Source organism: Corvus moneduloides, chromosome 6, assembly GCF_009650955.1.
Source record: "Corvus moneduloides isolate bCorMon1 chromosome 6, bCorMon1.pri, whole genome shotgun sequence".
NCBI classification, from domain to species: Eukaryota; Metazoa; Chordata; class Aves; order Passeriformes; family Corvidae; genus Corvus; species Corvus moneduloides.
In genome coordinates this window covers 63,605,734-63,633,486 of record NC_045481.1, presented here as the reverse complement: position 1 = coordinate 63,633,486, position 27,753 = coordinate 63,605,734, and the positions used below count along the sequence as shown (strand labels likewise).

The 27,753-nt window shown below is 58.7% G+C and overlaps 4 protein-coding genes across 12 annotated transcripts in view; 1 reads left to right on the top strand and 3 right to left on the bottom strand.

The window, feature by feature from the left end:
- Positions 1 to 253: 253 nt before the first annotated feature.
- On the bottom strand, positions 254 to 4,796 carry CNTF (ciliary neurotrophic factor). Its single transcript, XM_032111995.1, has 3 exons — positions 4,708 to 4,796; positions 1,793 to 2,083; positions 254 to 1,566 (listed from the first exon to the last, which is right to left on the bottom strand). The coding sequence occupies exons 2-3, from the start codon at positions 1,904 to 1,906 to the stop codon at positions 1,093 to 1,095; spliced, it is 588 nt and encodes a 195-aa protein (XP_031967886.1). The 5' UTR covers positions 1,907 to 2,083; positions 4,708 to 4,796; the 3' UTR covers positions 254 to 1,092.
- On the bottom strand, positions 2,582 to 18,572 carry ZFP91 (ZFP91 zinc finger protein). Of its 3 annotated transcripts, none has more exons than XM_032111852.1 (11): positions 18,430 to 18,572; positions 16,069 to 16,094; positions 10,925 to 11,140; positions 10,695 to 10,731; positions 10,176 to 10,265; positions 9,722 to 9,844; positions 8,136 to 8,186; positions 7,530 to 7,608; positions 7,142 to 7,256; positions 6,537 to 6,636; positions 2,582 to 6,213 (listed from the first exon to the last, which is right to left on the bottom strand). In XM_032111852.1, the coding sequence occupies exons 1-11, from the start codon at positions 18,483 to 18,485 to the stop codon at positions 5,703 to 5,705; spliced, it is 1,404 nt and encodes a 467-aa protein (XP_031967743.1). In that variant the 5' UTR covers positions 18,486 to 18,572; the 3' UTR covers positions 2,582 to 5,702. The 3 variants fall into 3 exon arrangements, with proteins under 3 accessions (XP_031967743.1, XP_031967744.1, XP_031967742.1); XM_032111853.1 differs by having other exon boundaries at positions 10,176 to 10,262; XM_032111851.1 differs by lacking the exon at positions 18,430 to 18,572 and adding an exon at positions 16,766 to 17,118.
- Positions 18,573 to 20,113: 1,541 nt separating this feature from the next.
- LPXN (leupaxin) lies at positions 20,114 to 23,092 on the top strand. The gene is made up of 9 exons (XM_032111921.1): positions 20,114 to 20,196; positions 20,938 to 21,041; positions 21,154 to 21,209; positions 21,415 to 21,520; positions 21,596 to 21,745; positions 21,826 to 21,999; positions 22,080 to 22,161; positions 22,357 to 22,505; positions 22,580 to 23,092. The coding sequence occupies exons 1-9, from the start codon at positions 20,184 to 20,186 to the stop codon at positions 22,844 to 22,846; spliced, it is 1,101 nt and encodes a 366-aa protein (XP_031967812.1). The 5' UTR covers positions 20,114 to 20,183; the 3' UTR covers positions 22,847 to 23,092.
- A 180-nt stretch (positions 23,093 to 23,272) lies between these two features.
- CTNND1 (catenin delta 1) overlaps positions 23,273 to 27,753 on the bottom strand; it is a 28,884-nt gene continuing 24,403 nt past the window's right edge. For 4 of the 7 annotated variants that reach the window (XM_032111776.1, XM_032111778.1, XM_032111775.1 and 1 more), the window contains 8 exons: positions 27,454 to 27,581; positions 27,181 to 27,331; positions 26,742 to 26,934; positions 26,537 to 26,651; positions 25,939 to 26,026; positions 25,541 to 25,588; positions 25,338 to 25,435; positions 24,966 to 25,190 (listed from right to left, as the gene is read on the bottom strand). In XM_032111776.1, the coding sequence (XP_031967667.1) occupies positions 25,086 to 25,190; positions 25,338 to 25,435; positions 25,541 to 25,588; positions 25,939 to 26,026; positions 26,537 to 26,651; positions 26,742 to 26,934; positions 27,181 to 27,331; positions 27,454 to 27,581 (926 nt within the window). In that variant the 3' untranslated portion in view covers positions 24,966 to 25,085. Of the gene's footprint in view, positions 24,928 to 24,965; positions 25,191 to 25,337; positions 25,436 to 25,540; positions 25,589 to 25,938; positions 26,027 to 26,536; positions 26,652 to 26,741; positions 26,935 to 27,180; positions 27,332 to 27,453; positions 27,582 to 27,753 lie in introns of those variants that run through there. The other 3 variants (XM_032111781.1, XM_032111780.1, XM_032111782.1) reach the window with 3 other exon arrangements.

Below are 27,753 nucleotides of genomic sequence, written 5' to 3'. Positions count from 1 at the left end.
CCCTCTCACAGCCCAGGGAGGAAGGCAGGGCCACACCAGGGCAGGGCACAGCCCCTGTGACCCCCGCCACGTCCTCCCACCATCTCCTTCATCCCCAGCTCCTTCATCTTCCCCATGGCCTCCCGGTGGGTCGCATCCCCCCAAACCTCTCACCACACTGGGACAGACCCTTCCCTGGAGTGGGAACTGGGCAGCCCAGACTCTCTGGTGAGGCTGGCTGCCCCGCCTCCCCTCAAGAAGTACATCACCCTGGTAGATCTCCCAGCCCTTTTATTCACTCGGCAGCCAGCAGCCATCACATCCAGTCGGCAGGAGAATCGTGGCCCAGGAAGCTGTGAAACCAGTCCCAGCACTCCACAGGGTGAGCGATGTGGTTGGGGCTGTTAGATTCTCCCATGCCGTTCCCAATCCTAAAATAACCCCTGTAGGCACCAACCTCCTTGCAGAGGGGCTTCTGAATCACAGCTAAAAGATCCCCTTTCAGTTAAAAGATCCTCTCCATTATCGTGTCCAAGAGTTAAGAGTTCCCCTCCTCACCGCATCCCTGCTTCCCCCCCTCCCCAAAAAGCCCCCAAGCAGTTAGAGCAGAAATTCAATGAGCAGCCAACACAAGATGGGCAGAAGGAAAGAGTCCACGTGCAGGAGGCCAAGCCTTGTGCCTTGCAGGTGGGGGGCAGGTCTCAAGACTCCTTTCACCGGGTGATGCTTTTCTGTCCCTTCGCTCCTGCCCTGCATCTGCAAGAGCCCCAAAGGCAGCTTCCGCCTGCCATAGGAAGCGTCCAAATTCCCAAGACAAGGGCAGCGCTGCTGGTCACGGCATCCAGGCCTTGGGGCGAGCAGCAAAGCTGCTTCCCGGGGAATAATTCAACCGCCCCGCAGGAAAAGCCCAAGGACCCCTTGAGGATCCCCGCTCCCTCCAGGGTAGACTGCGGCCTGTGCCTCAGTTTCCCCACAGGGAGCAGCACTAAAAGCACGGGGATTAATGACACGGCCCCTCCCCTCCCCGGCCCCCTCCTTCGCTGTCAGCTGCCCTCTGAGAGGGTGGGCAAGGAGCCCCAGCGGCACCCAAGACCCCCCGCTCCGTGCTCGCCTTCAGGGGCTCTCGGCCAGGCCGGTGGCCGTGCCGGTGGCCGGGCTGGGCTTGGCGAGCTGCCGCAGGTCCCGCGCAGACCTCACGGCCCACTGGGCCAGCTCCCGCAGCACGCCCAGGCCCCGCAGCTTCTGCTCGAAGAGGCTGAGGCGCGGGGGGGGCGGCGGCCCGTCCCCCTCCTCGCCGGGGATCCCGCGGCTCTCCAGCCGCAGCAGCTCCTCGAGGTGGTAGGCGAAGGCCGAGACCTGGAGCAGGACGGCTGCCAGTGCCCGGCCCAGGCCCGCGTCGGCCTCACCCAGCTGCTCCCGCTGCTCCTCCAGCATCTGGGCCAGCAGGGCGCGGAAGGCGCGGTAGGCCGCCAGGTTCTCCAGCAGCCGCTGCGTGCCCGTCTGCTCGTCCCAGCGCTCCACCGCCGCCAGCGGCACCCCCTCCAGCGCCGCCACGGTGGCCGAGGCGTCCAAGCCCTGCTGCTCCACCTGCAGGGTGAGACCCGCCGGGGATCAGCGGAGGCAGGAGCCGCAGCCCTGAGCCCTGCAGGTGTCGGGGCAGTGCAAGCTGTCCGAGTCTCGCCCAGGTGCGTCGGCAGGCCCCGATCCAGCAGCACTCCGTGCCCCATCCCTGCCAGGGGTCAGAGTCCTGCCGCTGCCCAGGTCCCACCAGTGCTCCCAGCCTCGCGGCTGGGAAGGATCGGGGCAAACTCACGTAGGTGTCCAGGAGGTCGACGACGTCCGCGCGCATCTTCCCGGCCAGGCGGATGCCACGGCTGCAGAGGTCGCGGCGCCGGAGGGCAGTGGAGGGGCTGTCTGCGGCCGCCATGGTCCGGGCAGCTGTCACGGCCACCAGGCTCCGGGCGCAGCACCCGCCCGGCCCGGCGAGGACAATCCCTTGCTGAGCTGGTGCATTCCAGCCGGGAGCTCCGCTCACACGTCCGCTGGCCTGGCTCTCCCCCTCTTCCGTGCCTGGGGCTTGGCACCGCGCTGCAAATTCCCGCCTCTGGGATCAACAGCGACAGATTATTTCCCTAATTCCCCCACGCATCGCTACTCCAAGTGCCTTGCCCAGAAGCGTCTGGCTCGGCAGCAACAGGCTCCCAGCCCCGGCTGACCCACTCCTCCCTCCCAGCCACACAGTGAGATTAGCAGCACGCTAATCCCTCGACTCATTCCAGAGCTCGGGAACCCACTGCCGGGAAGAGGTGAGCAAAGCCCGGACATTGCTCAACACCTCAGCCCTGGCAGCCGGCTGGGGCCTGAGCGTCGAGCAATGCTCGAGGGCAGCCCCCAGGCTGGACATGGCACAGCAGCCCCAGGCCAAACTGCAAACCAAACCCCTGGCAAAACGATCTGTCACTTCTAACCCTGCTCTCCCAGAGGGGTCCTGCCCTAAAGAGGGGCTGCAGATAGGGAAAGATGTCCCAGCCACCCAGGACAACACTGGCCACCCCACAGGTGAGCTGCACGCACCAAGACAAAAACAGTCCTTCGGGCTGGGTTGGTTTTTCCTCAGTATGTTTTATTTTGGTTATGCATTACCCAGAGCAAGAGGGAAAAAAACCCCAGGAGTTGAAAAGCAGCTTCCCATGAATTCCACAGTGTGCCTGGCTGGGGGTCCCAGGGCTGGGGGGTCCCCATACACCCAGCAGCCTCCCTGCCACCCCGTGGCTACTGCAGAAGCTGCTGAGCTTGGGGAGCCCCTGGCCACAGTAGCCCCCAGTCCCAGCCCGGTGGCCCAGGGTCCCCGAAGTGCTGCCCGTGCCAAAGGGCCCCATGCCCCCTCCGATCCCTCCCAGGGAGGAGAAAAAAAAATAAATACAGGGGAAAAAAATACAAAAAAGTTTATTGCAAACTACTACAATAATTTATTGAAGCAAACTGCATGCGAGTGAAGGAGAGACATCGAGGGGAGGAGGAGCTGCAGGAGGGCTGTGTCAGTTTTAGAGCTTCAGAGGGGCATGGGAAGGGAGCTACACATCTCTCCTGCACCAGGGGCGAGCAGGCTGTGGTTAGAGGACAGACAGGCACCTGGCCATGGCCAGAAAAAGAAAAGGGACAGCTACAAGAGGTGTCATGGAAGGGTGAGGGGGGGGGGGGGAGCGAAAAGGATCAGAGGTGTCCAGGCCGGGAAGCAAAGGAAATGTTCGATTTTGCATCCCAGAAGTGCAGCCGGGGGCAAACCCTGCTCCGCTGGGGCGGATGTGGGATGAGGCAGCCTCCCCCAGCCCCGAGCCCAGCGCCAAATGCTGGGTCACCAGAGGTCAGCAAGCCCTTGGCCCAAAGGCGTTTTAGTGCCATCCCTCGACCAACCAACCCCCGAGCTCTCCTTTAGTGTCCGCGCAAGGCTCTGCCCACCCCGCACCTCCCCCGGGCACAGGGCCCAGCAGAGACGCAGCTCCAGCAGCCCCGAGGGCCGGCAAGTGTCCCCAGAGAGAAGCCCCGCACTGAACTGAACTGCTGGCCTCTAGTCTAGCTGCCCCTCTCCAGTCTGCAGGGGGAGGGGACCAGCTGCCACCCAGAACGCTTCCTGCTGGAAACCACAGTAAAGCAATCCAAGCGAGACGCTAGATCATCCCAACTGAAGGAAGCTTAACACCATTCCAACGCGGAGCTGCCACCAGGTGTGCTGCTGGGCCCTCACCCCAGCCAGGCTGCTGCCACAAGGCACACGACACGCAACTGCTCAGCCTCGATCCGCCCCAACACCAGGAAGTGCTTCAACTTGCTCTGACAAAGGTATCAGTGTAAGGGGGAAGGGGAGGAGGGAGGGGGCAAACCAGGACAAACGGCCCAAGGAAAGCCGTCATGTTTGGGCCACAGCTGGATTTCCAGGCATCACAGGGGACAGAGTGGGTGTTCAGAGTCAGTTTCCTGTTAATCCAGTTAAATTCCGCGTTTTTATTGCGGTTTTCCAGACCCCAGGTACCCGACTTCAACAAGCTGCTGTGTGCTACAGACCAACTCAGCTGATCTTGTGCTCAGACAAGATACTTCAGCCCTGCTCCCAACCCCAGAAACCCAACCAAAAAACAAGCAAACGAAAAAAGCCAGGTTATTCTTCACCTCTTCCAAAACCGCTACGAATTCAAGGCCACTGAATCTCCACGCAAAGTTTCAGAGAAGAGCAAAAAAAAATCCAAGTCTCCATAGCAGACACATCTTATCCTATGTAAACTTTTCCAAGGGCTCAAAGCTGCCCTAACTACACCAGCAGGCAACGCCTGACCCACCACGTTTCAGGGAAAGCTGGGGTATCTGTGCAGAAGAGAGAAGCTTTCAGAACATGGCTACACAACACCACCCCCCCCCCCCAAAACGGGGGCGGGGAGAGAAGCTGACAGCCCCTTAGTCCCCTGTCAATCTATTGCCTTGGATAAACAAGCCTGAGAAAACCATATCCAGTCCCTGCTTAACTGCATCTTTGTCTAGACCTGGAAAGGAGAGGCAGAGTCGGATGAGGAGCGCCACGTCCCCCAGCAGCAAGCAGCGCTCGGCTGTCCCGCGTCACAAGGACAAGCTCCTGGCTAAACACGTCCTTCCCCGAAAGGCTGGAGGCAAAACGGGCATGTAATGCGAGGAGCTCACCCGGAGCTGGGAGGGAGGGAGGGACAGCCCATCACTCACCTCATCCTCCTGCTAACACGCTGCTGCCGAGACTCCCACTGCACACAGGCTCTTCTCCAGGGGCTCTCCCTCTACTCTGGAAGAGCTGCGAGACACATCTGACTCCAGAGCGCTGCCTTCACCTCGGCTCTCCCAGCTGCTGGCACGCCGGCACTGGAGCTCCCTGCACTGGAGCCTACTGGGAAACAGCCTGAACCCCTTCCACCCCCACCCCCTAAGAACAGAACTAAAAAATACCGACCCTTTTTTAAACAATAAATAAGGAATCTTGTTACCACAACACAAAAACGAAGCATGTTCAAAGTGCAAATTACTGTCGTCAAACTGGGATGCTCCTCCTCGCCTCTCCCACGAAGGGCTCCTGTAGCCCCCGGGCCTCTCCGAGCAAACACTATCTACGAGCCAGGGCGTTCCCTCCCTCCACTTCCTGCCAGGGCTGGAGCAGGGGAGCGCGGTGGGAGCGGGACGTGCGCTGCTGCTTCACAGCTCACCCTGCCGAGGGGCTAAAGTGCCAAACTCCCAGCCCCGGCAAGGAAGGAGGAGACTGCAAGGACCAGAGTGCAGCGGTGCATAGAAGTCGGGGCCGGGGGCAGAGGGAGTCCTAAGGAACTTCTCCGGAGCATGTCCAATGCCTTTTTGTTTGCCAGCGGGGCCACGCCAAGGAGCCAGAAAGGCAAATGCTTTGGGGTAGAGCGAAGGGTTTCGGCAGTGCCCCCTCCCTTGGAGAAATCCACCGCTCAATCCAACTTGCTCTGGCAACGGCAGCACGTGCCCCTTTCCACAAAGGGGCCGTGGGAGAGAGAGAAGTGGTTGGGAGAAAGAGGATGTGCTGTGATCCGCGCTGGAGGGGAGCAGACCCTTCAGTTATTTACTAGTATTGTAAGTTTTGTTTAACTTTCCTCTCTTTCAGTAAGTGCCTCCTCCTTTTTTTTTCTTTCCTTTTCCTTTTAAATACAGAGTCCCAACTGTCCCAGCACCCGGGTGCTCCCCCGCCACTAGGGTCCAGTGGAATCTGAATCTTCGATGAGCACCTCTGTGCTGGCTCCCAGCATCTCTGTGTTCATGACCAGCCCCTCTGGGTTCGCGCCGCTGCCGCTGCCCACGAAGAGCTTGCCGTCGGCCACCAGGCTCACACGCTCTGCCCCGCCACAGTAGGGCTTTGGCATCCCCTCCGAGCTCAGCAGCAGGCAGTCTGCTGGGGGAGCACTGCCCAGGGGGTCGGGGAGCAGCGGGAGGCCCTGGCCATCCGTGGGCGGCACGATGGCCTCGGGATTAGTGCCCAGGATATCCGTGCTGGTGATCAGGGCACCCGCGTTGGCAGCCAGTGCTTCAGCAATGAGCACTTCGGGGTGGCTCTTGGCTTTGTGGGCCACGACGCTGTCCTTCTTCTCGAATTTCTTGCCACAAATATTGCAGGAGAACTGGTAGAAGGAATCTGCATCGTGCTTCTTCATGTGCCAGTTGAGGGAAGCCTTCTGCCGGCAGGTGAATCCGCAGATCTCGCACCTGCGAGGGGACAGCGAGGAGGTCACAACAAAGGGACGTCCACACATGCTCATAGGGACAGCAGTAGCGAGGTGGCAACCCAGGAAAACAGCAGGGGCTTGCTCATGTCACTGCAGCTCCTGCTCTGGTTTTACCTACTGAGGGCTTACGTTCCCCAGATCTGCACCGAGACACTGCCCCGAGGAGCAGCTGACACAAGTGTGCGTTCAAAGAGAGCCGGGACACCAGGAACAGGCTCCGGCCCTGACTTCAGGGCGGCTCTGCAACGGGAGTTTCGGGGGTCCCTCAGAGCAGGAGGGCGAGGCACAGGCAGAGGTACTCACTGCAAGGGCTTCTCGCCCGTGTGGATCATCCGGTGCACCGCCAAGTTGTGGGAGCTCTTGAAGGCCCGGGCGCAGTACTCGCAGATGTAATCCCTTTGATCTGAAAGACAGCAGCAGTTGCAGCATTGCTCTCCCACAGACCTGCTCCCTTTCCCAATGCTCAGGTGGTGCAGTAAAGCTGCCCAAGAAGGAGCAGAACTACAAGTTCTGGGAGGCACAGCAAAGGAGGAGGTGTCCCACGACACACCGCAGCCGCTGATCTGGAGAGGCGAGGCATGATTAAGACTCTGCTAAGAGCTAATTATCCACGCTGACCAACACTGAAAGACTGGTAAATTGGGATAAATCTTTATCTGTAGACGTTTATTCCTCTACAGAGCCCCTGAGTGATGTTTGCCAGAAGGAGAATTAAAACCCCTGTAGTCTATCTCTTTCATTTCCTTAGAAGATGTTAATCCAGAAGACAGCAATACCCTGCTGCTGCAAATCTATGCCACCTGACTTGGCTTCACCCTCCCCAGAAGTCCTAGAGGCTTTTCCCTTTTTCCCCCTGTCTGTTCACTGACCTGAAGAGGAGTTTGTGTCTATTTCCCACCCCCCTGTACCTGTGTGATGTTTGGCATGCCGCAGGAGCTGCTTCTGGAGTCGGAACAGCCGACCGCAGGAGGGATGAGGACACACGTATTTTTTCTTCAGTAAGTGCTGATATTTTATGTGATGCTGGAAAGAAAAAGTGGAAGTTTGCAGACTGTACATGGCTGAGTGAACAGCTGAGCTTCATTCAAGTTTAGATCTCCACTGGAAAATAAAACACACGTGGACCTGCAACCTGACAGACACTCACACACACGGCTGCAACTGGCCACAATTAAGTCTTCCAAAACAACGATGTCAGGAAGGGGTGTGAGTGCCAGTGGAGGCTTAGCTGCCCGTTCCAAGCACCCCTTCCCTGCCCTCCCACGTGCCACAGAGGAAGTGAACACCTCCACCAACCTGCAGGTACCGTGGGTGAGCCAGGACCGTGCCGCAGCCTTCCATCTCACAGCGGACATACTGGATCGGAGGCTTCTTCCTGGGAAATCGGCAAGGAGAGGGCCAGAGTGCTTGGCTGCTTATATGATCAGGTGATTCTATAGATAAAGGTTCTATATACATTCTACTTAGAATCACAATTCTCTGTGTCTGTGAGGGGCTGACGCCTCTGATGCCACAAATAACAAGTGCAAGCACAGCAGAGAACTATTGCTCCAAAACCCCTGCCTGGGCTGTGACAGAGCTGCTGTCCAAGAGCCACCTCCTGTCCTGGCACTACTCGAGGGCTCTCCCTAGAGCTGGGAAAACCTCAGGAGACACAAAACCTTACTGCTGGGCAATACCACAGGAGGGATCGACTGAGAAGTGGGGAGGGGGCTGGTTCACTTGGAAGGAATCAAACCCACATCCACAGGGGAAGGAAAAGAGGGAAGACAAGGCATGCTGCTATTTTTGGTTTTTATTCCCTTTAAGGCAGAGAGATGGCTTTGGGACAAACCACATCTGCATGCAGGACACAAGGGAAGCAAGTCTGCAGAACAGAACTGGGCTGAGAGCATCACTTACCTTCTCTTGGGCAGCCTTGGGCTCTTGTCATCCTTTCTCCTCCTTCCCCTCCTGTAACAGGGATACAGAAACAGGACTGAGAGAAGCTTCTTTACATTAGCAGTGGGCAGAGACTTTGAAGTGTATGCTGTATTGCCTCATTAACTACATGGTCTAGAAAAAAAACTGAGTGCAAGCTGGAGACAGATTCAGAGGACAGAGAATTCCAGAAAAATAAATGCTTCACGTGGTCTGCCCTCTCAATCCTTCCTGCTTCCTAATGCGTTTTTCATAAACGTGTAATTTTGCCAACGCGGTCTAGAACCAACAGTGCACCCTATTTCCTCTGCTCTGTTGGGGAACATTCCACACCGTGGGAAAACATCCATCTGCTTGATCAGGAAGAATGGGATTAATGACCCAGCAGCCATTTTACAGGCCTCTGACTTAGCCACAGCAGCCTCTGTACCTGTCGAGACAAAAATCTGGGCTCTGTCTGAGCAGACCTGTGCTCACATGTAAACTGCAGCCTCCCAAGCCACAGCTCTGCCCAGCTGGGCCTGCCTGACCCCACTGCTGCAGAGACACTTGGAGCAGATTGATGGAAGTATCTTCTAGACTCTACTGAGACGTCTGTATCGATGGCCAGCCAGGGACACGCTGAACACACACTCAGCATTCAAGCCAAGCCCTCAGAGGAGCTACAGGTTTTATTACGCACAAAAAAGTAGTGTCTGATTCAAACAACGAAAACCTCAAGCCTCAGAAAGCAGTCTCCAACAGACAAATATATTCTCAAAATATCAGCCTCCTCACTCCTCTCCACTGTCAATCAGCAGCAGCTCAGGAACAGCAAGAGAAATTACACCAGCAGTGCACGGCAGGTCAGCAGAGGGAGCCCGGGCTGTTCCAACCACTCAGAGAGGAGCTGAGGTACGAAACCAGCTCCTTTTCCTTTTTTTCCCCTCACAATACCCCAAAGAATGGCCTTGACACAGTCACACAAACCAATCCCCCTCTGTTGCCAGGAGGAATGCTTCAGCCGTGAGTTCCAGCGGCAGCACACCAGAAGGTGTCGAGCCACTGGCGACTGACTGGGTGGCGAAAGTTTGTTGTTTTACTTCTCAAAAGCAAGGGGAAAACAGCCGATTTTCCTGAGCTCCGGTGTACTCCCATATGTACAAAAAGGACACTTAACCACACACACAAGGTATTCCAGTGACAAGATATCCCAGTGTCTGCCCCCAGCACACAGCAGGAATGCTGCCCTCTCACACTGGCTTTTGGGATGCACTTCAGGCATCACAATAGAACCCACTGTAAGGACATCCTGAAGTATTTCCCACTGTGTGGTCACACCCAGGGAGGCTGACTAACCACAGGATGATGAAAAACCCCTCCACTTAAGCTAAACTCTGAATTTTTGTGGCTGAACACAGGCAAGATGTGAGGGCACAGGATAAACAGTGCTGCCCCATCAGCTCTCAGGCCCAGAGGGGGAGGAGGAGGCGGGGGCAACCAACAACAATTAAACACTGTTGTACACCAGCAAGAATGCAAAATACACAGCACACACACTGGCATGTGTATCTGCAGAGTTTACTCACTTCCTTGGTGGCTCTTCATCCTCCTGAAACTCGTTCTCTTCTTTCACTTCCACTTTAATCTCCTTCTGCCTTTCTTTTTCCTCTTTCCCCTTGCTAGCTTTTCTCCTTTGCTTTGGTGCTTCCCTGCAAAGACACAAATACAACACATTACTCCAATACTCTTCCCACTGCCTGCTTTTTACAAAGACTTAAACAAAAACTGGACCCAAGTTCAGGTCTATTCTTCAAGTGCTGCTTTCAAGCAGAAGTAAGAACCAGGCTTAAGGAAGCACCCAGCAGCCAGCAAGGCTCTAAAGGCTTCAGTCCAGAGAGAAGAACAGTTCTGGCCAATGCAGGCAATGTTTAGAACCAGATCAACTAGCACAGGTGCTTTGGGGCATATTAAGCTAATTCAGGTAACATGCCCATTATTTTTTTTGGTCTAAATCCCCAGTAAATCCATAATCCAATATACTTCTCTAGGTGGGGCTTGTAGGTCTCATCTCTGGGATCATCTTTGAAGGGAACTTCTTCCTCACTGATGAGCATCTCATCATCATCGCTGCTGGGAGAAAAGGAGAAGAGAGGACTTTGGCAGCAACAGCTTGGCCACTACTGCAAGAATGCCTGTGCACCATGCCCCAGGATGGGAAGGACACTGTTACACAGCACTTCCTCATCCCGCAGGACTGGGAAAAGGTTGCACAGCTTGCACTGACCAAGGAGCACAGCGACAACCAAAACAGGCGAGAGCAGTGTCCCCTCCTGAAGCCACCCACCCACGGCAACACAGCTAGCAGGTGGAATGCCCAGGTCAAATCTTACTATCCGTTTCTCTACAGTATCTCCTGACATCTGCAGTGCACGCTGGAAATGCAAAGGCCAGGGACCAAAGGACACAGAGCTACAGTGGGTCCCACAGGACGTTTCACACAAACGTTTTATTTTCAAGCAACTCAGGCCCGAAGAAACACCACAAAATGACGTATCCTACCTGACTCCATCTGGACACTGATGCTCTTCTGTGACCACTGAAAGGAAAAGTCACCATTAGGTTTCAAAGTGTGTTCGCTGCAGTGAGCTCATCTGTCTCACGGCTCCGTCGGCATTCAGAGCTGGGAGTGCTGGTGGCAGAAGGCACCCGTGACAAGCAGCACCACGCCAGCACCAGCCACACGCCCAGAGTGACCCCGCAGCCGTGCCCGGGCCTTCCGTGCCACGTACCGTACTCCAGCTGGTCGGCGTTGGGCTCCGACTTGCAGACGAGCTGCAGGGAGCTCGCCTTGGATCTGGAGGCGCGGGAATTCTCAGAGTCACGCTGGCGAGCGGCGGCCGCCGTCCGGCTGCTGCGCCAGCTCCGGCTGGGCCGGGCCGTGCCCACGGGAGAGCCATGGCTGAGCACGCTGGACACTTCCTCCTCTTCCTTCTCTTCTTTGGGAGCTGAAACAGCCGTTGCAGTCTCTTTCATCATAGTAGAAAAAATGCCTAAATCCTGTCATTAAATCACACCTTAAATCACGGCGGCCCCTGCCCACTGTGGGAACCTGCTCAGCCTTCTCTGCTGAGCCAGGACACTCCCCAGGCCCTTACCTCAGAAAACCTTCCCTTAAAACTCTCCTCACATTCCCTCTAAGGAAAGACACTACTATTTAAAAGCTGCTTATATTTTCCCTCGGATAAAGGCTTCTAAGACAACGATTTGCTGGCTCTAAGCACAACAAAAGAGACACTCATAAACCTCAGCAAGTGCTTTATGAAAGGCCAGCTTCAAAGTCAGGCCATGTGAAAAGTCATGTTGAGAGAATCCCCCAAACATACACTTCACTGGAGTTGTACATCTGGCAACATCCCTGAGGGATCTGAGCCGGATGTGTCTGGTGCTGCGCTAAAGCAAAAGGCATCACCAACGCTCTTAGCCTGAGGTCTCCACACTTATTTACAGCTTGTACAGGTGGTTTCCTTTTGGCTCATGGCTGGTCTCCAAACATGCTTTGGCAAGATAACAGAGCTGGCTGAAATGTCTTGTGAGCAAGTCAATCCCTTAAAAACTAAAATTCCCAAGTACAGTTCATTCGATCTCACTTTTTGGTGCTTGCTGTGACACTGGGCCTCCAGGAACTCAATGCCTTTTGTAATGTTACGGATGATCACAGAATGGTTTGGGCTGGAAGGGACCTTAAATCTCACCTTATTCCAACCCCTGCCACTAGTTCAGGTTGCTCCAAGCCCTGTCCAACCTGCCCTGGAACACTTCCAGGGATAGGGCATCCACAGCGTCTCTGATCCCTCCCAACCTGCAACATCCAGTTTTGCATCAAGCCTTCTGAGCCAAACGATCCTTTTTCTCCTAGCATGTAGTTTGCTTTGCATTACTCGCTGTCTGATCCTCGATTAACAGGGTGGGAATAAGCAACATTTGGCTGGAAAAGTCTGACTGGAATCCCAGATGTGAGGCATAACATTCTGTTGTAAACCATCAAGTTGATGTCTTACACGTATAAACCTCAGCACCAGAGCATGAACTGCACCTTCTTGGCTTTCTTTAGCAGACCTCAAGGTGTGACTGCTGCCATGTTCTCAGTCCTCATGGTGAACATCTCAGGTTTTTGAACGCTAAATCAAACCCAAAGACACTTGAAACCATCCTCTAGAAACTCCCCCCTCAACCACTACCGTGTTGCCAGGGATAGCACACGCTGCTGCTCTGGAAGAGCTGTATTCCCTTGGGAGATCACGCATTCAGCTGATTACTCATCACTGTAAAAATCAGGCTCGCAGGTCTGAAGCAGACCTGCCTCAGAACACACCTGGACAGAGCACACCCCTCACCCAGCAGCTCTGCTTCCTTCCTCTGAAGTGAAGGTCTTTGATAAGCCTTTTCCCAGGATGTCTCCTTCCTACTTCCTCTGCTTCAGCACGGCTATCGAACAGATTCAGGGCGTTTTTACGCGCTGAGAATACCCAGGTACGTCCCAAACCCCACCGGGAGATGCATCAAGTATTTACTTTGCAGCAGAACTCGCAGAGTGATACAGAGCTGTGAGCTGAAAAACCTTCCAACTCTAGACCCTCCCAACATGGTCCCTATCCAAGCAGTCAGGGCTGCACCAGGAAACTTCTCTCTGTCAAGTGTTCAGCTGCAGGAACAGCTGGAATCAGCAATCACCAAGGCTTTGCCCAAAATATGGGAAGTCCTAGATTTGGAATCAATTTTTGCCTCTTTTTCCTTCACAAAAAAACAGATTAAAAATTGTCAGCAAACACCAGTCCCTGAGAGAAGGGACAAGAAAAGGAAACCTGGAAGGACACTAGCAGTGAAGTTGTGGCTTTGTTTAGACAACCAAAAGACAAGACTCTGGGCACTGCTCTGCTTTTCAACAGAGCTGAACTTTGACTTAAAAGGCATTTGAAAGCATCTTACTGACCCTGCAGACAATCTCAGAAAAGACCTGTGTGCAATTAAGTGAAAGGAAAATAAACTACTAATTGCTAAGTTAAAAAGCTGTTATGAAAATAAATGCACCACGACATACGCACGCCTCTGAGATTTAAGGCAGCAACCACACAGCAGATAAGGCACCAAACACCTGCTGTTATAACGGCATAGACAAAAATGAAACTCAGGAAAAAAATCCAAGTGCAAAGCTCCATCCAAAGGGCTCTTCCCCACCAGAGCACTGCAGAACTGTACAGCTGGGACACAGGAAAACCCTTGGAAGGTTTGGGCAGTCTGAGCTATTCAAATTCAGAGCATTTTTATAAGGCTTGGTTTTAAGTAATGACATTTCTCTCTCCAAACACTGACAAAGCCTTAAGGGAAAGCAATCACTCCCAAAAGGAGCACGAAGCATTAAGAATAAAACACTGAGGTATAATGTGAGTCCTCTATGCACAAACCCATTTGGTACTACCTGAGTCTCAAAATTTTTTGGTTTTCTTTTATATCTGCCGAGCCTGACTGTTTTCCTAGCCAAACCCCTGGATTTGAGAACAGGCTTCCAGGGAGGTGACTCTCCTGACTAAAATGAAAACGATTCCCACAAGGATACAGAGCGCTGTGAGAAGTCAGACGTGAATTCTGCTACACAGCGACTGCAGCTACACAAATTCGTTTGTAAGCTGAGATTAAACGTTCTACTTATGCATCCAGTATTCCTGTGGGCACACGTTGGGAAATCCTGCCACTGCATGACTAAGCAGGCGGCAGGGAATAGCCAGGGAGCAGGGGCTGACACTGCAGCTGCCCCCGTGCACGCCGCTGTGGTGACAGTCACACTGGGGCTGTGGCACAACACGCACCTTCGGCTCTCATCTCCCTGTAATCTCCCCGCCAGACCTGCACAGCCAGAACTCCCCAGGGGATGCTGGGGAAGCCTGATCCCACGGCTCTGTACAGGGAATATTCCAAACTAGATTTAGCAGTTGATAGTAAAGGCTAATACTGCAGTGCAAAAAAATCAATTCCATTTCAGGAAACAGTAGCACACAATTCCAAGCCCTCACCAGAAGCACTCAGCACCTTATCCCAGCTCCAAGCCAGGTGAAAGGACAAACGGGATTGTGCCTTCCAGGCGCACAGGGGACTCCTGGCTACCAAAAGCCCTGTTGTGCAAGGAAAGCTGCTGCTTGCTTACACTGCTCTGGCTCCTTCAAAAACTTCTGCTAAAGCCCAACAGGAGGAGCAGGGAGAAGCTCCTCTCCAGCTCCTGCACAACCTGTCCAAGGAGGACGCTCCTGGCCCGTTTCCAGGTCCTCGCCAACCAGCACAAGGTGCACAAGGGCTCCATCCAGCGTGCAGCCAAGACACAGGAGTGCAGCTTCCCCACTCCTGTGCTTCTGCAGACTGAAAAACAAACCAGAAACAAACAAACACCCCCCCACCCCGATCTCCTCTGGCCCAGAAGAAGTCAGCACTTCCCTGTGCCAATTTCCACGCAACTGTTCCTCCCATCATTTCGGCTGCAAATCTAATCGGGGGAAAAAAAAGAGCCCCAGAAGCTGAACAAGTGCTTTTTCCACCCTCACCTTCAAGCACAGCTGAAACTCTCAGAGCCCAAGTTAGAGGCTAAAATGGCTCGAGTGCAGAGCCCCCAAACCTGTGAATTTCAGACTGACAGCTTTCACCTCCTGGGGTAAAAATGGGAATATTCTGCCCACTTTCTACCACTACCAATAAATATTTCTGCTTAAACCAAAAAAACAACCATGACCACTGAAGTCTTAACTCTACACACATATGAAGGTAAACTTTTTTACACCTTTCAGCAACTGTGCTTTGAAGTAAAAGGCTGAAGCTCTGACATTACGCTGCCCACCCTTTACACAGTGAGGGATAAAAGCACAGGAGCTGGGCTCAACACACAGTAGTTAATTCTGCTTCAGTCTGTAAAAACACACCTTGCCAGCTGGAATTGTGATGGATTTCCACACCCAGATGGAATAAAGACTTGTAGGAGGAAAGCTAAAGAGTTACCAAAACACGAGAATAACAGCAGCCTCCGAGACACAACTGCTGGCAAACAAACCCGGACAGCTCCAGCAGAACAGGGAATTCATCTGCACAGGTGTGTGACCTCCTTTCCTCAGTGCTTCATTCTGCCACAATTCTCTGGTGCCAGATCAAAAACAACACTACACAAAGCCCTTTGCTTGGACCTGTTTCAGAAGTCATCACCACGTAAGGAGCAAAGCCCTCTTTTTTTCTTTTTTTTTTTTTCTTTTTAGTTGTTTGTGGGGGTTTTTTTGGTTTTTTTTTTTTAACAAGAAGTTGTTATACAGATGCACAAAGTTCACAGTTTGCACTGGAAAACAAAAGTTCTGCTCCAGGTCGCAGATCCCCACAGTCGGGGCTCTCATGTTCAGACCCTACTCACTCCCCCAGTTCTGAATAATTTTCTCTTTCACCCCTGAAGACATCAGCGTAAAAAAATCCGTAATCCACTAAAGCTAAAAAAAGAACAAGCGTGAATATCTGAATGTGCCGATTTCCACACAACTTCCCCAGGTCTCTCTAGGGTCTACACCTATATTGCTGAGCACAGAACAGAAGTGAGCCCAGGATTCACCAACTACTTGGGACTGCTGTGCAACAAGAACTGTCAGACCATGGAGCAGCCCAGCCTCACGCTCCAACAGCCCGAGTGCTTTTTGGGACAGTAAGATTTTGCAGGTTGGGCACGTGCCAACAGCAGCAGCAGCTTATCACAGTTTCACAATCTTGAGAGAGACCTCAGAAAGAAACCGCACATCACTCAGCACCAAATCATTCTTTAAAAGGAAGATCCAAAAGGAGGATCTGGCTAACCCGTGGGACAGCCCGGACTTTCTAGATGGAACACAGCACAAGGAGTGAGTAATTCAGCTCTTACCTTTACCAGCGACTTTATCTGCACACCTGAAAAAACACAAAAGCAAGTGTGAGAGCCAGACTCTCTGGGATGGAGACAGACACAAGGAACTGAATGACACGGAGACGAGCCCCAACTCCCCAAAGTCCCGATGCCTCTCTGTCAGATCATTGTTTTCAACCCCTCATGCCAAGGTGCGTTACTGCAGCCGCAGGAAGCTGAAGGGAACTATAGAAATATCCAGCAGCAGAGACCCAGCCCGGCCCAGGACAGTTATGACCGACCCAGGGGGATTTCGTGCTTAGAACAGGGCAGAACAGCTGCACTTTCAAAGGCTCCGGTGTCCCGCTCAGGATCAAAGGTGCAGCGAATGCAGCATCTCCCCCGGGAAGGTGGATCCCACCGCCTCCCTCACCCAGACCTCCGGCAGACGGGGCCAGACCGCGCCGGCGCCGCGGGGCACCGGGACAGCGGCCGCTGCCCGAGGGCGCTGCGCAGCCGGCGATTCCCGGGACACTGCCCTTCCTGGGAAGGGACCGTCGGGGCCGGCCCAGCCCGGCCGGAACAAAGGGGCGGCGACGCGGGGCACCCCGAGGCGGGAGGCGGCCCCGGGGTCTGGGCCCGCTGACGCGGGTCGGGCAGAAGCCGCCCGCAGCCCCCCCCGCGCGGCCGCGACCCCCGGAAGGCACGGGCGGAGCCCGGCGCTGCAGGGACTCACCCGGCCCGGGGGGCCTTCCTGGCCGCGGGCGGCGTCTCGGCGGCGGGCTGCTCGGCGGCCGGCCGCGCCCCGGGGCTGCTCCGCCGGCGCCGGGGATACTCGGCCTTACGGCGGCGGGACGCGGCGGCGGCGGCGGCGGCGGCTCCCCCCGCGGCCGAAGCGGCGCGGCCGCGCTCCCGGCCGCCCCTCAGCACCCGGTTGCCGCTGGACTCCTCCCCCTGATCGGCGGCGGGCGGCGGTGGCGGCGGGCGGCGGCGGCCCGAAGCCGGCGGCCTGTCTGCGACGGGCGGCGGTCCCGGGGCGGGCGGCGGCTCGGCGGCAGCGCCCCCCGGCTGCTCGGTGCCCGCCGGCATCGGGGCGGCGGCGGCGGCGGCGGCGGCGGCGGCGGGGCCGGGACGGCCGCGCTCCACCCTCGGCCGGGCACGCCCGCCCCCGCCGCCCGCGGCCAATCAGCGCCCGCCGCCCGCCTTCACGCGCGGCCCCTGCGCCCCGCCCCCCGGCCGCGACCACCAACCGGCAGGCGGGACGCGGGGGACGGCCCCGCCCCCCGGGCCCAACTCCCCCCGCCCGCCGCGCTCACGCCTTTCCCCGCCGCTCGCGCGCCGCCTGGCCAATGGGCGACCGGGCCGGGGCGGGGCCCGCCCCCCCGCCGCCGAGCGGCCAATGAGCGCGCCGCTCCCGCGCGCGCCCCGGGCTCGCGCCGCCTCTCGCGCAGGCGCCGCCGCGGCCGCTGCGCTCGCGCTCGCGCTCCCTCTCCCCCCCCGGCCGGCCCCGCTCGGCGCCCACTCGAGCGCGGCCCCCGCGGCCGCCGCCCCACAGGCCCCGCCGCCCGGACCGCCCGTCCGCCGCGCGGCCGCCGCCCGGTCCCCGGCGCCGCCGGGCTCCCTACCGCCGCCGCTGCCTGCGCCCCTCCGCCTGCCTCCGGGCCCCTTTGCCCCTCGGGCGAGGCCCGGCAGGGGAAGCCGTTTGCCGCCCCGCCCCACGCGGCTGCTCCGTGCCGCGGGGCTGCAGCGCCGCCCGCGGTACCGGCGGGGCCTGGCGGCGGGGCCGCTTTTGGCTGCCGCTTCTCCTTTAAGAAAAAAAAAACCGCCCCGTCGGGCGGCGGGTGAAAGTCGGTGACAAAATGGCGGCCGGCGCAGGGGGGGCGGGGCACACGGCCCGAGCTCCGCCCGCTTCCGCCCCGCTGTCGCGCATGCGCGGTGCCTGCCGGGAGTTGTAGTCCGCCGGGGCTGAGGCCGTGCCGCTTCCCCGTTCCCGGTTGTGTCTCCGCCCCGGACGGCTCCTGGGCAGGAACCCCGGGAGCGGCTGTGCGGGGGCACCCGCCCCCCTGGTCGCCAAGGCCCGCGTCCCTTGCCAAAAGAACCCCGGCAGCGCCTGATTCTCCCGCAGGAACTGCACTAACACATTAAACCCACACAGAGCCCCAAAACTTCGCCCCCACAGGCGCTGAAGGCACCAGCCGGGAGCGGGTTTTGTCTCGGTCACCCCTCTGCCCCCTTCCCTGGTGTCCAGGTGTGCTCCTGGACCTGGAGCGATGCCGGCGCACTGTACCCTTGCCTTGGCCACAGCGGGATGTGACACCCGGCTGGGAGCCCGGGGCTGGGCTGGGGAAGGGGAGCGGGTGCGAGTGCTGTGGAGAGCAGGGTTCGGCTGATGTCACGCACCGTTTGAGGGCAGGAGAACAAAGGGTAACACTTCCCCGGAACAAGGTGCTCCTCATCCTCCCTCGGGAGACAGCAAAAATCACAGGGGTTCAAAGAGCCCGCAGCGTTCAGCTGGAAAATCCTGTTTGCCGAACTGGTTCCCACCAGCGAGAGGGCTCCGAGCGCCCGGTGCTTCCTCCTGCATTCCGAGTCCCCGGTGCTTCCTCCTGCATTCCGAGTCCCGGGCTCTGGTATGTTCCTAGAAAACAAAAGTGCGTCCGGCAGTTCCCGAGAGCGTGGTAATAAACCCCTCACTGTGGAGAACCGCGTTCCCCTGACCCAGACACCGGGAAGGAGGAGAATGTCCTTGCATGAGAGTTAAAGAAAACCTCGGGATCCTTGCACGGGGACTCCTCCTGTCCTGCTTTTTGTCAGCCCGTGCCAACCTGTCCCTAGCATTGCCGTGAGTGAGTTCCCCTCTGCAGGCCAGGCTGGGCTCCCGTCGTTCTTGTTAAAACAGGGGCGCAGAGCTCAGGGCAGGGCACAGCTCAGCTTTTGGCCTCTGGGTTCCGCAAGGACAAGTTTTACATTAACAAGTTCCGGCTCCAGACGCTCCTGTGTACTCGGGCTCACACATCGCTAAATCACCCAGAAAGCTAAAAATAGCCCAAAACCTTCCTCAGGCAGGAAGGGTCTGTTGTGTGCCGCAGAAAGGGAAGCTCCTGACACGAGAAGCAGCTGCCAGGACCGGCACCAGCAGCGGCTTTGGGTGGCTCTCCGCATTCCTGGCCTGCAGCGCAGTCGGACACCGCGGGATGGTGTCCCGGGGCTCTTCCTGAGGCGGGGCCGCGCTCGATGTCCCTGCTGTGAGCAGGCGACAAAACGGTGTCAGGAGTGAGGTGACCCCTGGGGTGGCAGCTTGAGGGGCTCGGCTCCGGCCCGTCCCAGCCCTGGGGTCTCAGCAGTGCCCGGGAGCGGGGCCAAGGCGGTGCCAGCCCGACCCGTGCGGGTGCTGGTGCCCTTACCACAGAGAGGATGGAGTCTGTGGCTCTTAACCTTTGCTCCCAAGGTTTTTTTGGCTGGACTAAAGAGGAGCCAAGCCAGGACATGGTGAAGCTTTGGCAGAGCTGGTGGCCAAGGTGACAGAGGCATTATCGGTCACCCACCAGGCGCTGCCTCCTCCAAAGAGCCAAACGAGCCCAAAGGACTCGCCAAGCCGCGTGCACCCACCTCTGGCACTGACATTCCCCCTGTCCCTTGGAACTGTTCCCACATCCACTGCCTGCTCCCAGCAGCGCCAGGAGATTTCTCTGCCAAAAAAGGATTTGCTGTTACCTGGAAATCCAAGATGAGGCTCCAAAAGCATCCCCCAAAGGCAAGGTTCTGCTGGAATGTCACGGCACTGCTCCATCACGCTGCCACAAATCCATTTCCAGCCAGCACAGGGATGCCATCCCTCGTCACACGTGGCCAGTGGCTTCTGGAAAGGGCCTGGGTCAGCAGAACACCCCCATCCTGGCTTCTGGAGCTCCTTGGGCAGCCTGTTGGCCAGTTTCTCCCCTCTGCAGCCCCAGCCTGGGCTGTTGGTGGGTCCCCGTGCCCCAGCTGTGCCCGTCACACGTGGTGTGAGGCACACAGCCCACAGAGGAAACCCTGGGTGACAAACCCCGGCGCGGGGGGCGGAGGCGAGACCGGAACAGAGCCGGCGCAGCCTCGACTGCCGTCTCAGCGCCTCGGGGTGCTGCCCCTGCCCTGGGACCCCACGCCAAGGCAGGATGGAGGATTTGGGTAAGTTGGGCCTCTCCGGAGCTGGTTCTGCAGCCAGGGCTGGCTTGGGGTCATGCTTTCGGCACCTCCGGGGAGCCTTTTCCTTCCTCTGCCTCAGGACTGGGAGGGGGTGCTGCAGAGGGGCAGCCATGGAGCCCTGCTCCCTCCTGTGCCTCCCCCGTGCCAAGGGACCAATGGGGCCGATGGTCGAGCGAGCACTTGGCCAAAAATGGAGCGAGCTTGAGAGCAGGAAATGGGCTGCGGCAGCGCCACAATCCCCGCTGCAGCCAGTGGGAGCTGGGAGCCATCCCTGGCCTGGCCTGGGGGAGCAGCCACTCTGCTGGGAGCACTCCCTGTGTCCCAGTGTGAGGGACAGCCAAAGCAGAGAGGCAAAAGCAGAAAGGAAAAGCGCTCGCCCCTCCTTGGGGGAAGTGGTGCTCCGGGCACGCAGGATGGGCCTAGGGTGAGCTTTTCCCTGCCAGGGCTTGTGCTGGGTCAAGCTGAGGACTGGCAGAGGTTTCTTTGCTGGCCAGGGATGGTGTACGGGGGCAGGACCCGTTGCGCCGCTCTTTGGGAAGGTGGGCACGTCCTGCACTGGGATGGGGGTCTCGGGGAGGGTGCTCAGGGCCCCTCGGGGCACTGGCAGCTGGCCAGCAGGACCTGCTGTGACACTCCTTTTGCTCCTGAGGCTTTGGGAGTGGTACAAGAGCGCAGGGTGGGCAGCTAGTGGCTGTGAGGCCTGACCTGGGCGTCTCGGTGCAGATGCTTTGCTGGCAGAACTGGAGCAGAGCTCCTGCCTGGCCTCCAAGGACCGCGTGCCACAGGGATCAAGCTCCTGCCAGGATGCCCAGCATGGTACCCTGAAGGTAATGCCTGGGCACAGGGAGCCCTCAGCTCGTGATGGGGTGCTGGAGCTGGGCAGGGGAAGCTGCCAGGGGAGCAGCCTGAGGGCTCTGCCACGAGGGTTTGTCCTTCCAGGTGCCGCTGCCACCTCGAGCTCCACCTCCAGGAGAAGGTTCGGATTCAGTGTACAGGTGAAAATGGCCGTGGGAGGGCGAAGCCGTCTGGGGCTTCCGTTCCTTGCTGGGGTCTGCCATCCAGGGTCACCTGGGACAGATTGTACCCTGCAGTGTTCCGTGCGGTGGCCTGTGGGAAAGGGCTGTGTTGGCAGGGGTGGAGGGGTCTCAGTCCTGGCCTTGGGGTGGACACCACAGCACCTCCCCTCTCTGCCATGTCCAGCACCCCCGTGCCAGTCCCAAAGCCGCTGCTCCCCTCACCCCCACCGACGGAGGCCGCCCGGCAGCTGGATGAGCTCCTGGCCGACCTGGGCCACACGCAGAGCAAGGTGAGCCTTAGCCCGGGGCCAGGCAGTTGGGGGGCTTGGCCCTCACCCAGCCCTCACCACCCTCCTTCCCGGCAGCTGGCAGCTACAGGACAGGGAGCCGGGGTGCCCGCGGAGTCCTTGCTGGACGATATGCTGGGCAGCCTCACCCGGGACCTGCAGGAGCTGGGCATCACGGCTGCGCCCGCCGGCCTCTGCGCCGCCTGCCGCAAGCCCATCGCTGGCAAGGTGAGCCCCCGCCGCCAGCCCGGCACCCCTGGGCATCCCCCCGGAGCCGCCCTCGCAGCCCCCGTGCCTCCTCCCCACAGGTGCTCACAGCCCTGGGCAAAACCTGGCACCCCGAGCACTTCACCTGCGCCCGCTGCGGGCAGGAGCTGGACAAGGGGCCCTTCTTCGAGCAGGGTGGGCAGGCGTTCTGTGAGGAGGATTATCACCAGGCCTTCTCCCCGCGCTGTGCCTACTGCGCCGGCCCCATCCGTGAGGTGAGTGAGTGAGTGACCCCCCTGCCCTCCCCCGCCAGCCCCCACCGCCACCAGCCCCCTCACCTCAGCTTTTCCTGCAGAAAGTCCTCACGGCCCTGGAGCAGACCTGGCACCCCGAGCACTTCTTCTGTGCCCACTGTGGGAAGGTGTTCGGAGAGGAGGGTATGTCCCAAGGAACAGGTGTGGGGGTCCTGCCCCCATCCCAGGTATCCCCTGCCCTTGTACTTACCGCCTCATCTGACAGCTCCCCACAGTCTCCTCCTTGCCTCCTGTCCTGGGCACCACTGTGTCCACGTCCCGCTGCCCCCAGCAGGAGCCGTCCCCAGGCGGGTGCCCATCCCAATCTCCTCCCCACAGGGTTCCTGGAGCACAACAGGAAGCCGTACTGCCACCAGGACTTCCTGGCCCTGTTTGCCCCCAAATGCCAGGGCTGCGAGCGCCCTGTCACGGACAACTACCTATCGGCCTTGGAGGGTGTCTGGCACACCGAGTGCTTCGTGTGCACGGTGAGTGACGGCGGAGAGGCACGGAATGGCTGCGTTCCCAGGGCCGTGCCAGCCTTCCCCTCTCCTTCCCCCAGGAGTGCCTGACTGGCTTCACCGGCGGGTCCTTCTTCGAGCTGGAGGGGCGGCCCTACTGCGAGCTGCACTTCCACCAGCGGCAGGGCACCATCTGCCACGGCTGCAGCCGCCCCGTCACCGGGCGCTGCATCACGGCCGCGGGGCGCAGGTACCACCCCGAGCACTTTGTCTGCACCTACTGCCTGGGCCGGCTGCACAAGGGCACCTTCCGCGAGTGCGGTGACAAGATGTACTGCCAGCCCTGCCACGACAAGCTCTTCGTCTGAGCCCCAGGTACCCAGCACAGCCACCTGCCTGGACGTCCCCAGCACCGTCCTCACCCCCAGCATGCCTGGCCTCGGCCCTGCTGACCCAAGCACGCCTCACGTCCCACCCATCAACATCCCTGGTGTGGGTCCCGCTCAGCCAACTGTCCCCAGCCTTGCTGCTGCCAAGCCAAGCCTCGCTCCCTGCAAGACATCCCTGGCATTTGCCCCCTGGACCTGAAGCAATAAAAGAACCTGGGTCCTGCCTCTTCTCTGCTCACTGGTGGCTTTGGGGATGAGGGTCCAAGGCAAAGTGGGAGGGCTGAAAAATACCGCATGGTTTGTCACAAAGTGACGCCTCTGGGAGCCACGGAGACCAGCACCATGCCTGGAAAAGGCACGTGGGCCCAGCAGCAAAGCCAGAAACACCAAAGGGGCAGGCGCGCATCACACTTTAAAAACTTTATTTATATAAAAAAATCATTTTGTTTTAAAAGCGTTACAAGAGTGTGCACAGGAATCAGACAAGGAACGGCTTGGCGCTTCCCCCTCCCCACCTCCTTGGCCCCCCTCCCCACCAGGGCCGAGGAGGAGAGAAGGGGGATGCTGGCTTTTTGGTTCATTTGGAATTAAAAATTAAAAAAGGAATTAGTGTTTTACATATTTAAAGGAAAAGAGAAGAGTTAGACCCCAGAACAAAACCCAACCGAGCTGAGGTGGGGCTAGAAGCAGGGCAGGCCCAGCCAGAACTGGGGGTGAACTGGGGCAGGAGCAAGGCACCAGCTCCACCCCACCACCTCCCCGCGCCCCGGAGAGCCCGCCCCGGGGGGAGCCCCGGGCTGGGAGGGCTCCTGCTCCAGTTTGCAGCCTCCTGCAGAGGCTTCCAGTTGCACAGGGAGCCCCAGGGCCTCCCGAAAGATCACAGCACATGGATGTGCCCCAGCACCACAGCCAAGAGGAGGAGGAGGAGGAGCACATCCCAGCTCCCGCGGCAGCCCAGGCCAGGATGCCGATCAGCACCCCCTGCACCCTCTGAGAGAGGGCAGAGGAGCTGGGTTCCCCCCAGACAGGCTCCCAGCCCCACTGCAGACAGGTAAGGCTCCCAGTGGGGAAGGGAAGAGCTCAGCCCTGCCAGAAGCCCGGGAAACTCCCCTTTCCCAGGGAAGCAGCTGGACAGTACGATTCAAAGAGCTATTTCACAGTGGCAAAAGAAAGGCACGTGTCAAGAGAAAGTCAGCGGGGCAGCGCCGCGGGATCCCGGCTCCAGGTGCCCGGCACAGTGCGCCCTGAACCGCCCGCTCTCCCCAAAACCCAAATCTCCTCCCTCCGCGGGACCCCGGCCCACGCCCCCCCTCCTCACAGAAGGATCCTCCTCACACAGGCACTGGGTGGGAGCCAGGGCCCCATCCAGACCCCTCTGCAGGATCCAGAGCTGGATCTCCCCCTTCCCACGCCCTCGAAGCCTCATCTAGAGCAAAGCAAGAGACATTATTGCTGCTTTTCCTTCCTCTCGTCCCCCGCGCCTCCAGCCCCCGGACTCTGGTCCTGCAGCCCTCAGGGAGGAGGGATGCTCCTGTTGTCCCCACGGCCCCGGCTGAAGAGTGATCCTGCACAAAAAAATATATCCTATAGGCAACAAAACCAAACCAAAAACAAGGCGGCGGCGAGTGAGGTCCCAGTCCCTGTCCCTGCAGACGCCTCGGAGCAGGGCGAAGGCGTGGGAGAGAAGGCAGCTCCTGGTCAAGGCAGAGATCCGAGTCCTTGTGCAGCATCCACGCCGGCTGATCCGGCAGTCAGGCAGGAAGGTTTAACTCTCAGGAAGAGGGAGGTGGTGGAGGACGGGAGGAGGAGGAGTTGTTCTCAGTGGTGGTGTCCCAGAACAGGGAGGTGCAGCGGCCCGAGGAGACCGAGTGGCCCGGGCTGCCCCGGGGACCCGGCCCAGGCATTTGGCTGGATGGTTGGCACAGAGAGTCCAGCAAAAATTCCAACAATAAGACAAGGTAAAAGTCGGTCCATTCCACCATGAAGAGTTATATATTTATATATATAATATATTATCAACCCAAACGGAGTGGAGGCGGGGAGGCCAGCTAGATCTTCTGCTGTGGAGAGAGAGAGAGAGAGGGGGACAGGCATTAAGGCTGGAGCAGGAGCAAGGGCGGAGGCAGGATCCCGGCACCAGTGATTGCAGCAGCAGTGATTGGAGCAGGATTTGGCTGGCCAAGCACCCCTAAGAGCACAGCAGGATCTGTCACCACTGTCAGATTGGGCAGGACACCGTGGGACATACCGACACGGGGGAGGGCACAGCAGCATCTTCCTCTGCCTCCTCTACCTCGGGCTGAGACTCCTGCCCCTCCTCCTGCTGCAGACACACGGGGTTAGTAGGGGGCCATGGCATGGGGGGTGTTAGTTGTGGGAGCCCAGCTCTCCCCTCCTCTGCCAGCCAGGACAGCAATGCGGCATTTCCTGCACCCATCCCACTCTTCCCGAGTTCAGGAGAACTGCTCACCATCAGCGGCGCTGCCTTCACCGGCTCCATCTCCCCGAGGTCACCGGATCGGTCCAGCGTCCTGCCGTGGTCCCTCTCGTTGAGCGTGGAATAGTTGTCTGGAGCAGGAGAGCGGACAGTCGGTCAGTCTGCTGCACCATCCCCGCAGCAGATGTGAACTCTGCCCCACTCCCCACATACCGAGGGAGGGTCCCCTCTCCTACCTGGTCCCATGTTGCTCATCTGGATCTCCTCCCGGGAGGATTTCTTGTCTACAAGCATGGGAGAGCACATCAGGGACAGTCCCTGCAGCCAGGAGCCGCAGAGGAACTGCTCCCTGCCCCGGCTGGGGGAGCCCGGGCACAGCTGCAGCTGCAGCTCTGTGACCCAAGGACACCACAGGACCTAAGGTGCCAGCCCCAAGAAGCCATCTAAGGCCCAAACTGACAGCTCTGATGTCCAGGAAAGCCACCCAAGTCCCAGACTGATGGCCTTGTGTGAGCAGCTCTGGCTGCCAGGGGAGCCAAAGCTGAAGAGCAGGGAGGGGACCAACACCAGCTGCCCTGGGTACCCACGAGGCAGAGGGATGATGGCGGGCACAGTGCTGAAGGCGGGCACATACCTGTTTTTTGGTTCCTGTCGATGAGAGGCAAGGTGCTGTCATCAAAGGAGTTGCCTCCCTGGGTCCGAGAGGCATTGCTCAGGTTCACCTACCGTAACAGACAGTGACCACTCAAACCCTGGGCCCGGAGGCTCCTTCCCACCAGCACTAGCACAAACCCAGGAGCCCTCCCACGGCCCTTGAGGAAGGGGCCCAAAGTAACCAGAGGGTGCTGAAGCCCCCACTGCACCCCTGTCAGAATGGGGGGGCCTGCCTGGACCAGGGCAGTGCCCGGCCCTCCAGCAGCAAGGGCAGTCCCCGCTTTTGGGAAGGAAACTGAGCCTGGGAGAACCTCATTCTTCAGCACTGCCACAGCAGCACTTGAGGTGACAAAATTCCTGCCTCATGCTCATGTGGGACAGGGGCACAACACTTTACAGAGTGCTCCGAGCAGAGACTTCCTGCTGGCCATTGGCTGAAAAACAGCACAGGGACACCTCTGCGAGTGCCCAGTGCCACCAGCAGGGTGAAGAGCTGCAGGCCAGTACTGCCAAGCTCCAGGAACACCCTCCTCCCTGCTGCAGGACCCCCCACCGACCGCCCCAGGGCATCCCCGCACCTGGAAATCTGACTTCTTCCAGCCTTCCTTCTCAAGGGGCTTCCGCAGCTCCTTATAGCCCCAGACTGTCTGCAGGACGAGGGCGGCTGCCCGGACTTCTCTCTCTGAGCGGTTCCTAGGAAGAGGCGAAGGAAGAGATGTTTGGAAACCTGGAGAAAGTGAAGCCCCTCTCCACCCCCAGCATCATCCTTTGAGCAGAGCCTACCCAGATTTGTTGATCAGCACAAGCTTCTCGATGCCCTGTGTTTCCCGGAGCTTCTTGGCCGCCTCGAGGTTGTCCACGATCACTTCATTGATGGTGTTGAGGATTGACACTACTGTGTCCTCAGAGAGGTTTTTGGCAGGGGTCTGCTGGCCTCCAGGCAGGTTCTTCACCAGGTTGGGGATGGCATGTTTGCCTGGGAAGGATAAAGAGCTGGGCATGAGCAAGCAGGCAACAGGACTGAAGGGAAAACCACCAGCAGGTGACCCATTGTGCTGCCCCTCTCTGCAGAGCTCAGCACTCTCTGCTCTGGGCGGGGGCAGCAGACAGAAGCTGGGCTGACGCTGTGCCCACGCACTTCCCCGGCGGCCAGGAGGAGGAGGAGGAGGAGGAGGAAGCTCCTGCCTAGCCCGCGTGGGTACAGGGAGCGTGCCGTCCTCACCGATCAGCTCCTTGTTGCGCAGGTCCACAGCCAGGTTGCGCAGGGCCCCGGACGCCGCTTTCACCACGCGCTCGCTGTCGTGGGTCAGGAGGTCGGCGATGGCGGAGAGCCCCTTCTCCTGGCGCAGGGCCGAGCGGATGTAGCGGCCGTACTGCGGGGAGGCACGGGGCCACCGCGTCACCCGGGGCTGGGCACACCCGCCGGCCCCACGGGCGGTGCTCCCGGCCGCCCGGGCCCCCTCCCTGCCACGCCGCCAGCTCTGTGGGCACTCACCGTCCAGCTGCCCGCACACAGGTTCTGGATGGCTCCAGCCGAAGCCTCCAGGATAGCTGGGGTCTTGCTTTCCTTCAGGAGGGAGATGTATATCCGCACCACTTCTGGCTGGAAGAGGAGCTCGTAGCCTGCCGGGAGCACATGGGTAGGAAGGGCTTATCCAAGGGCTCCACTAGCGTCTGCCTAATCCAAAGGGGCACTGCTGGGCAGACGAGGCTGGAAGCTTCTTCCCAGGCTCCCAGGGGGTGGGATCCTTGGCACAGAGGGCCAGGCTGCCCCAGGGTACCAGAGACTCCAGCC

Coding starts and splice junctions, on each gene's coding strand:
- CNTF (XM_032111995.1), bottom strand. CDS start 1,906: ATGGCGGCCGCAGACAGCCCCTCCACTGCCCTCCGGCGCCGCGACCTC. Junction 1,567..1,792: donor TCGACCTCCTGGACACCTAC/GTGAGTTTGCCC, acceptor CTCACCCTGCAG/GTGGAGCAGCAGGGCTTGGA.
- ZFP91 (XM_032111851.1), bottom strand. CDS start 17,118: ATGCCGGCGGGCACCGAGCAGCCGGGGGGCGCTGCCGCCGAGCCGCCG. Junction 10,732..10,924: donor CGCCGACCAGCTGGAGTACG/GTACGTGGCACG, acceptor TTTTCCTTTCAG/TGGTCACAGAAGAGCATCAG. Junction 7,609..8,135: donor CCAAGGCTGCCCAAGAGAAG/GTAAGTGATGCT, acceptor CCGATTTCCCAG/GAAGAAGCCTCCGATCCAGT.
- LPXN (XM_032111921.1), top strand. Junction 21,746..21,825: donor GCAAGCCCATCGCTGGCAAG/GTGAGCCCCCGC, acceptor TCCTCCCCACAG/GTGCTCACAGCCCTGGGCAA. Junction 22,506..22,579: donor CCGAGTGCTTCGTGTGCACG/GTGAGTGACGGC, acceptor TCCTTCCCCCAG/GAGTGCCTGACTGGCTTCAC.